Source organism: Buteo buteo, chromosome 24, assembly GCF_964188355.1.
Source record: "Buteo buteo chromosome 24, bButBut1.hap1.1, whole genome shotgun sequence".
NCBI lineage: Eukaryota > Metazoa > Chordata > Aves > Accipitriformes > Accipitridae > Buteo > Buteo buteo.
In genome coordinates, this window is record NC_134194.1 from 12,800,116 (window position 1) to 12,809,846 (window position 9,731).

The 9,731-nt window shown below is 54.6% G+C and overlaps 1 protein-coding gene across 6 annotated transcripts in view; it reads left to right on the forward strand.

Annotated features, from left to right (window-relative positions):
• The window catches only part of PPARGC1B (PPARG coactivator 1 beta), a 58,158-nt gene extending 48,711 nt beyond the window's left edge, over positions 1-9,447 (forward strand). Inside the window, exons 12-14 of one of the 6 annotated variants that reach the window (XR_012654285.1) lie at positions 327-426; positions 8,164-8,267; positions 8,591-8,769. Coding sequence is in view for 4 of the 6 variants with exons in the window: in XM_075056518.1 (XP_074912619.1) it covers positions 327-426; positions 8,591-8,798 (308 nt within the window). In the remaining 2 variants the exon portion in view is untranslated. Of the gene's footprint in view, positions 1-326; positions 620-8,163; positions 8,329-8,590 lie in introns of those variants that run through there. The other 5 variants (XR_012654287.1, XM_075056519.1, XM_075056518.1 and 2 more) reach the window with 5 other exon arrangements.
• Positions 9,448-9,731: the final 284 nt, after the last annotated feature.

Here is a 9,731-nt window from a genome sequence, read left to right on the forward strand (position 1 = left end):
TCAGCACCTCAGAATTCAGCTGCATCCCGCAGATTTTTGCACGCCTGGAAACGGGTGTCTGTGCTGTGTGACCTGCCAGGCTGGGCACCGCTACAGCCCCTCTGCCCAACAGCTCCTTGTCGATGAGGGAGAGGCAGCACCGTCCCCGTTCCCTTTCGCCGTCACCGCCTCGGCCAGGCTGGCTTTGCGGTGCTGGGATGCAGCATTCCGGTAGCGGGGGAGCAAGCAGTGCCCTGGCGTGCCTCAGTTTTCCTCCTCGCCGGGCAGCGAGCGTGCCTAGTGCCCTGCTCCCTGACCCATCTGCCTTGTATCCCTGCCGTTCCCAGATTGCAGCGTGGAGGAGTCCTCCCCAGCTCCAGTGAAAAGCAAGTACGAGACCATGGATTTCGACAGCTTGCTGCAGGAGGCCCAGCTAAGCCTGCATCGGTAACAGCCTTAACCTTGGAGGAATACCTCAATACCTCAGTCAAGGCACTTCCAATATGTTTACGTTTTCAAAGAAATTATTCAGTCTATGGAAAGCGAGAGAGAGCGAGAGAGAGCGAGAGCACGCACGCACGAGAGAGAGACTGCTGTCCCTTCCGATCGATGTTTACATTGAACAAAGCTGCTTCTGTCTGTGAGTCCCCATGGTGTTGATGTCTCACTGCCACACGTTAGTCCCCCCCGCTTCTGACTGGTTGTTTTAGGGTGAGCCTAGGAGCCCCCCACCCCTTCTCCTCCCTCCTGGCCCCCCCGGTGCTCCCGCCGCGGAGTTGCAGCTGTGTTCACCATAACATTTTTTTGTCCGTAGTGTGTGATGATGAAATTGTTAATTGTGAATAGAATCAGGATTATAAACTAATTTTTAATAGAAGAAGAAGAGAAAAAAAGTATATACTTAAAAAATGTATTTATGGCTCAGATGTACTGTAATTCAGATTTATTGTACCGCTTCCTTGATTTTTAACTATGCACTGTAATGAGGCACTTGCCACTCAGCAAATGGGGGGTCAGAGCAGAGTCATGGAGCCAGCATTCACCCGTCGGCCGCGGAGGCGCCCGCCTTCCCTGCCGGCAAACCGGGGTGCTCGGCAGTCGCATCGGGGTCACCCACTTTGCTGTCAAAGCCATTCTTCTCGCTCGCGTGGCCCGAGTCCCCCAGCCCCCCCAGCCCCCAGCCCGCCTGGGTCGCGGGACCCAGATGCTGAGCTCGGTCCCGGTGCGTGACGGAGCCGGCGGGCGGTGGGGCACGCCAGCCCCGTGCCATTCTTGCTGTGGGGCCGGGCAGCTTTGCAGGCGTGAAGGAGAGGGGTGGTAAAAGGATGCACTGCCCGGGGGGCTGCCAGCGCTGCTCCAGCCCTCCGCTGCCTTTGGAGCCAGGAGAGAGGGGCCAGAGCCGGCCAGGCTTGATCCGACGGGTCCTGCCGGCACAGCCTGGGGGATGGATGCCTCCGGGTCCCTGCGAGGGAGCTGGCTCCTCTCCGGCTCCTTGGGCAGCTGGGAGACCGGCCAGGCCGAGCGGCTTGCTCCCCGCTCGCTTCCACCCCCTGCAAAGCGAGCGGGGCGAGAAGATCTGTCTGTGATCCCTGCCCGGCAGCCAGCCCAAAATCCAGAAAGGCAGGGAGGCAGGAGCGGGGCACGACAGCCGTGCCGAACGCCCACCCTGCCTGCGCTCTGCCCAGTACCTGATAAGCCATACACTTCCCCAGCACCCGGTTGGCACCCAGGATCTGTCCCCCATGCCCACCAGTGCCCCGTGGCACGCTTGCCCGCTCTGCTTCTGGCCGGGGGTCCTTGGGGCTGCCTGGCAGTGCTGGATTTAAGGCGTGCTCAAGCAGCACCCCCACGAAATCTGCTTGCAAACTTGCCCTCCATCTCCGGGCAGGGAGGGAGGGGGAGAGAGCCCACCACCGGCTGGAGCAAACCCCACCGCGCGCTGGCCAGAGGCACTGTTTTCCTGAGGGAGCGGGAATCTGGCTGCTCCTCAAGCCATCGCCATCGTCTCCATTTATTTTTCAGGCCCAGAGACCACTAGGGATTCAGCCATCCTATGTAGATAGAATATTATAGCCTTAACTCTGCCAATAGATAGATTAGAGTCTCCTGGGGTCTCCCCTCAACATGACTTAGGGGTTTTATTCTCATTTCCCTGCCGTGGGTACTCTTTCGTCTTGCAGGGAGCGTGACCAAAGCCTCCGAAATTGCATGAGGTGCAATGCCGAGAGCCCGCGTGCTGCCGAGGTGGCCCTCGGCTCCGGGGCCACGCGTGCGGCCGGTCTCTGGCGGGAGCAGGAATGCCGGCAGCGCCGATACCAGCACCGTTACCCGGCTGTTTCTCTCCGCTTTTGAGGGAGCCGTGGTTCCGACGACGACCAGCCCGGCGGCGCGAGGGCCCACGGGCCACCGCAGGGTTTGAACTGCGGGTCCCCAATCTGCCGCCGGCGACGATCGCTGTCAGGGAACGGTCCTCGTGCCGTTGCAGTCTCAGCAGCGAGGTTCGGCATCTCTCCTGCCGCGAGCTCCCCCCGCTTCTCATCCCACCTTAGCAAACACGAGTCGCTCTGGCCGAGACTGAGCATCTGCTATTGGCAATTGCCTCATTGTAGCTTTGCCTTTTTCTGTCCTAGTATTTCCTCACAACGATGATGTTTACATGTGATTGCTATAGAGCTTATGTAGAATGTATATAGCGACACATTTAGGGTGGGTAGTACTGTCCTGTGCTGTGCTGATGTTTTTCAGAAAACGATCAATCCAAAAAACCAACAAAAAAAAGCAAAGTAAGTGGAATTCTTCCATCTCCCGCTCAGCCAGCGGCACCGAGCCCCCACGGCCGGGTCCCGCTGGGGATGCATCAAGCGTGGCAGAGGGGAAGGGTTAGTGCAGAGCTGGGGGGAGCCCTCTCCTGGGGGATCACTCAGTCGCTTCCCAAGCATTGGTTTTGGTGTACCCAGATACAAAATTTCCCATTGTTTTCCTGCGGCTGGGCGCCCCAGGTCGTCCCGCAGCCCCTGCCCGTGCCTGGCTTCTGGATATCAAGGCCGGTGCTCGGGAAGGGGAGGGCTCGTCCTGCACAGAGCCGATCAGTACTGCACCCATAGGGTAGGAGGAGATGCAATAAGTGGTCTTTGTGGTGCCTGAAGCCTATAAGTGGGGTTGGGGTTTGGTTTTTTTTTGGTTTGGGGTTTTTTCTTTTTTTTTTCCATTAAATTGGGATGGTTTGTTTTCCCTCCTCCCCCAAGAAATTTCTCCAGGACTTACGCACTATGCACAGAGGCACAACTGTGGCTGGGGCAGCCCTCTGCCGCTGCCCGCGCCTGCCAGCCCATCGCTGCAGCAGGGAAAAGCGGGGGGCACGCGCTGCCAGCCCCAGGGGCTTCCCCTGACTTTTAGGACTGGGTGAGAGTGGAAGGTGTTCAGCTCAAGAAGCACAGGTCTGCTGGCTTTAGAATTCCTCATGCAGGGTTTGTGGTGGAAAATAAGTTTCTGCTTGATTTTTTTTTTTTTTTTTAATATAAAGGTGTCTGTAGCTCACAGTGCTCAAGTCTGCAAAGGGGCAGGAAGGAGGGCTGGGGCACAAGGGGCAGGTGAGAGCTCACTCCCTTAGCGACCTGTGACTCTGTTTTGGATGCTAATGGAGAAATGGGGCAGGAGGAAAGCAATGCCCGGGCACTGTGCAGGGAGAGGCAGCCCGCACCACCGGGGAAGCAAGAGGCACCCAGCGCTTTGCGGGAGCTGCGGGGGCCGGGGAGCAGGGATCAACCCCCCCCGAGGATTAGCTTTACGTCCCACCCAGCCAGTGGCATCGTGGCAGGTGCGTGCCCAGGCGTGGGTGCAGCTCAGAGCTGGGCACCCCGAAAAGGGAACCCTTGTACCCCAGTCCCCACGGCAGCCCCGGGAAGCTGCCCCCCACTGCCTGCGAGGGCCGGGGCTGCAGGGTGGGTAGGAGCGCTACTGCAAAGAGAAACTGGGAGCAAAAGGGTATATTACGGTAGGCAATAAGTAAGGAGGAGATTTATTTTTTTAAAAATATATAACTATAGAATGTCCCTCAGTAGTTCCCTGCAGGTACTGTGGGGAAATGCTGAATGTGAAGAGTTTTGTGACAAAAAAGCCCCTTTGCTTTTTTTGCACAGATTTGCCCCAGAAAAGCTCATTGTTCAGGGTGGGGTACCAGGTTTCTGGTGGGAATCCCGTGGGTCCCTGAGGCTCTGCAGGAAGGAGCAAATGTTTCTGAGTGTCTGGGCTGAACGCAGAGGACAATCCTGGGTTTTCGGTTCAGTGCTGCCCCAAAGAAAAGGTTTGTCCCAATTCCTACTCAGCACAGCTGGCTGGGCTGCACATCTTCTTTCATGAAGTGGCAGCTCAGTCACAACATTACAGTCTTGAGTGTCTGATTTCAGCACTGGTCCATGCAAAGGAGTGTTGCAATTGCAGACCAGAACTTTTTTTTTTCTTTTTTTTTTTTTCTGTTTTGTTTTTTTTTTTCTTTCTTTTTGGAAGTATGCTGAATACTGAGATACATTGTTGTTCATAGCTGAGCCCTGACACCCTTTCTGTTCTAAGCGTCGTAGTCCATCCCCGACAATCTCAAGCAATATAGAGCCAAATGCAGCCTTTGGGTTTCATTCCTCTTCCCTCGCCCACCCTGGGGTCAGGGGTGGCAGCGGCAGCCTGGCCGCAGCACCCACGGTCATGGCCGCAGCACCCACGGTCATGGCCACAGCACCGAGCCGAGAGCCACGCTGCGGTAAATACAGAGTTGGGGAGGGAGTGTGTGTATGCATGTGAGAAAAAGAGAGAAAGATTAAATTGATGCATTTCATGAGAAAGGTGTAAGAATTTCACCTAAAAAGGGGCACATCTGCTTTGTTATTTATAAAAAAAAAAGCTAAATTCTGTCTTTTTCTTCTTTTTTTTAAGTAAAAGGACACTGCTAATAATTATTAGGGGCCAATTCTGCCTCCCTTCCTCATGCTGAGTAAGTACTACTTAACTCTGCAATTTTCTACTTGCAGAGTAAGTAAAAGTAGCAGAATTGATCCCTCTGTGATTAAGAATCAAGTTTTTAGTCTGGTTTTTTTTTTAATTGGTAGTGGTTTTTTATATTTTACTTAATTTTTTTCCCCAGTTCCGTTCCGTTGTGTCCTTATTTATGTAATATACTTTAACCTTAAAAGATGGCATGGATTCTTATGCCTTTCCTTTATTATTATTGTTATTATTTTTAAAAAAGAGATTTATTTCTAGTGTGATTTAACTGTCTACCTTCTAAAACGAGAGAACGTTTTCTTGTATTTTTACATTGTCAGATTCTATAGTTTCATAGATAATTTAACCAAATCGCTCAATGTATTATCTATATCTATCTGGTGGGTATAAAAGTTCTATTTTAAATTGTGTAAATACTTCAGAACAGGCTTCTTTTTCCAGACTCCCCTGCCGTGGAGTTACTTGTTTACATCAAAAAGACTGTAGAATCTCTACGCTCATGTACTGTAAATAGTGAAGTGATCTGCCTATAACTAAATGATAACATATATACTATAAAGTGGAAAGAAAAAAAAAGGAACAAGTCTGTGCCGCTAATACTTTAGTTTATCAGTGCAAGCCTGCTCTGGGAGGAGGTGTTTTGCTTTGCAGAAGGTGCTCTTCTGCATCTGCTTGGGCGGCATGGGATGGTGGGGGCACGGCTGGGGCTGGGGGGGTGGTGGAGCCCCCCAGCTCGCTCACACCAGTGCTGCACCACTGCCAGGGATGCGGCTCCTACAGGGGAACATCCCTGTATATTGCTATTTTAAGTGTGGCTTCTTCCAGTTTAACTCATGCAGGAGAAGCCTGGGCTCCATACTCTGGACTTTGGGAGCAGTGCCACTGCCGCAAGACCCGTCCAGAAGAAACCCCCCCAGACTGGGTGGTTAAAAATGAAGTGGGGCACCTCAGATTTGCTTGAGTGGGAGTAAGAGAGCAAAGGGCTGGATTCCAAGAAAAAGTGTGGAAAAGACTCCAGATGGCGATGTGGCAACTGTACGGCTCAGGATGGCACCTGGAGAGCCCCCCCAGTACCAGGAGAGCAGCCCCCGGGAGCCAGCCTGCTCTCCCAGAGGCACGGCCGAGGTGGCCGAACCGCTGTTTCCCAGCACAGGGGCTCCTGGTGTCCTGGTCACTGTGGGAGCCCAGGCTGTGGAAGGGATGGGATGGAAAGCCCGGGGAGTTGGCAGCAGCACGGGGGCAGCTCCCCTGCAGCACCCGGCACATGGGAGCCCAGCGCCAGCCATCAGCCCTGCGAGGGCTCGCCAGCTCGGAGGTGTCGCACTGAATTTATCCGGAGCATGGCACGGTGATGCTGCCAGGCGGGAGGACCTCAGCAGCCCTAAAGGAAGAGGTCTGCAAGGTGCTGAGCTGTCCCAGCTATTTTTTTTTCTGCCACTTTGCACCAATTTAGGCAGCTGCCCTAGACCTGCCCGCCTCCAGCCCAGCACAGCCAGAGGCAGCCCAGCGCAGGTCCCTCTGCCCAGCCATAGAGCCAGAACCAGCCTCCTGCCCCCAACGCAGCCCCTCGTCCCTGCAACTGCTGCACCCTACGTGGAGACCTGATGGGAAACCCATTTCCCTGCTGCTTTCCAAAAAAACCCCAGGCTTCAGGGCCACCAAACAGGAATATTTTTCTAAGATACATCAGGGTGCAGTGACACTACCAGTGCCAGGACAGATTAAAGCATGAAATTGCAAGGAGGAAATGTGGGGATGCAGCTGGGGCAGCCGGTGTCAGGGTGCCCAGGGTGGGTGCCAGCATGAGCAGAGGCACGGGAGCGGGGTCCCTGGCTGGCAGGGCTCCAGGATGGAGTGGGGGCACACGAAGGAAGGGTCTACACGGAGGGACAGACCCACAGTTGACGCTTGTCCTCCCAGCCTGACCTGCGCCGGCCGGCACTGCATTCCCAGGCAGCTTCCTGGAAAATCAAGGACTGATACTGTTGATGGAGTATTATCCTGCAAGCAGACCTAGAGACTGAAGGGAGCTGTTGGTGAATCACAAAATCAATTCAGCAGCTCCATTAGTCCCAGCAATTACTTCCAGCCATTTGGAAAAAAACCCAATGCAAGTTTCCATTTTGGTATAACTTTGAGATAAACCAGCTTCTTTTCACACAGATGGGTGCTACTTTTGTAGTAGCTTATATGGCTGCTCTCCAGCTGCCAGAGGGAAGGGAGGTGGCATTATCTCCTGTACTGAGCATAGTGTGCCTTGTGGGAGGGGAAAATAAGTCAGTAACGGGCTTTTGTGAATAGGGACAGCTTTTGTCGCTGACCTTGGCTGACTGGCACCTGGCAGGCAGTGTGGGCAGCAGGTAGTGTGGGCAGCGCACGCAACACAGGCAGCAGGCACCGCAGGGGCTGCAGCGGGCAGTGTGGGCAGCGAGGGCAGGGTGGCAGTGCCCACATCTGCCAAGCTGAGCTGAGCTGGATGAGACCACGGCTGCCCCGGGCTCCACCGGCTTGGTGGGATCCCCCCAGCCCCATGGGCAAAGACCCACAAAAAGGCCCGTGGGTGGGCAGGGGAGGCAGGGGCACAGCAAAGCAATGCTTGGAAACACCACGCCAGGCTCGTGCTCCCGACTGGCGTGAAACCCCTGTTGCTTGGGATTTATTTCACTGGCCTGGGCTGCCCTTTGGAGTTGCAGCTCCCACCAGTGCCCTGGGCAGTGACATCTGACACCAAATCCTCCTCTGGGCTCTTCTAAGCACAGGAGCTTCCAGCTCCCCGACATGGACTTCAGCTTCTGGGCCACACACAAAGTCTGTCCAGGAGGCTCTGGAGGTCATACTTCGAGTAATGTACACATCTGCACACTCTCAGTATTTATCAGTCCCAGCTTGTTGTCCAGGTCCATCTAGGTGTCTTTGCAGGGAGAAACAGGGACAGGTCTGGTTTCTCTGCTCCCTGCCAGCTCAGGGACCTCTGCCTCCCTGCCGCAGCAGCTGCCTGCATGCCCACAAGGGATGCCTCCCAGCTTTCCTTCCCGCTCCCTCCCAAGCTTTGCATCTCTCTCCCTAAAGCACCTACAGCTCCTACCTCCTGTGCTTGCTGTGTGTCTTGAAATGCCAGTGGAGAGCTTTCTCCAGGTGCTGCTGGGTTTGGGTCCCGCAATCTCTGTTACCTCTTTCTTTCCCCCTCAGTCCTTGGCTGGATACGTTTTAATTTTTCATGCACCGTCTCTGCCTCCAAATACCTTTTCAAACTCAGACTTGGACCCCTCGTGTTTCTCAGCAGCATCCTGCAGGTAAGAAGGCACCATCCTCTCCCCACCGGCTTTTCTAGCACTAACCCCACTCCACTAAAACCCCACCACCCTGCTGACTCTGAGGGAGCGTTTCCAGCTCCTTATGTCTGCAGGCTCTTTATGTCTGCAGTGCACAGTGGGCCACGCTCGGTGGTGGCTGAACAGACCCTTTGATGACCGGGGCAACAGCAGCAAATCTGCCCCGGCAGCGGCTGCAATGGGTGAGGTGCTGGTACGGGGCTCTCAGGAGGCAGCTGGCTCCGTGCAGCAGTGCCGGGGCTGCCGCTTCTCTCCGTTTCTAAGTGTCTCTGCTTCCCTTTCAGCTTGACATCCACAAGGACCCCTCCTTGCTCCTGCAGTCGTGCTTTGATCACCACGAGCAAGCGGCTGCCCAGACGGAGGCTGAGCACTGAAGGAATAGCAGAGGGCTGGAGAGGGCAGGGCAGCTCAGGTTTGCCGGGAGCTGCCCTCTGCCTGCCTGCCGGTCAACAGCCCATGGAGCAGAGGGAAGACACCTCCTCATCGCCTTAATAATAGCGATGATTTTAGAGGAAAACTGTCTACACTGCAGTAGTGCACACAAGCACACAATGCCCTGGGCTCTTAGTAGCCCCCGAACCACCGAAGGCTGACTGGTCATGCACAACCTGCTAGAAGAAGGGCACAGAGAGGGGTTAGATTGCCCTGGAGCCTGGCACACGCTGCCTATCATCTGTATCTGCTTGCGCTGGTTTCGGATCACTCAGAATCTTCATTGCAGTGCGCCTGCAAAATAGCGGTGTCTGCCTGGAGAGAGACAAGGAAAGGATTTAGCTCACCACTGCTAAATGGGCGAACTCTTGGGTGAAGCCCTGGCTTTCGTCACCACCACCATCTCCATTCATCGCTGCCAGCTACTGAAAGTCAGCTCCAGGCAGCAAGTCAGCAGTCTGAGGAGAAAAGACAACTTGTGCAATCCCCCCGGGATGTGGGGCTCTCCCTCGCACACTCAGACAGTGGAGGGAGGGGTGCTGCTCCGAGCATCCTCACTCCTGGGATTCAGCTCGCCTTCGAGTTTACTTCCAGGAAACAGAAGTGCATGTTTGCTCTAGTGGGTTTTTGCAATTAGTCAAAGCCAACCAGCACTGAAATACTGTTGTATTTAAAAATTATACAGAAAAATAAATGCATCTGGCAACAAGCTATCGCTCTCTCCACAGTGCTTCTGGTATAAGCTCTACCCCTGCTACTTAATCTACCCTCCCTTCAGTGCTGCCGGTGGGGGGGACCCCCACATCAGTGTAGCTGTGAGGCCAAAGGGAAGAGTCAAAAAGGCTGTTTGGCTGCAGCCATGCACCATTTTGCCATGCAGGCTGCCCACAAGCGGCCCAGGAGATACCAGCAGATTATTTACAGTGGCCATTGCCTGCAGCTTCCAGCATCTACTGGCTATCTAAACTCCTGAAGGAAATTAAGAAAACTAAT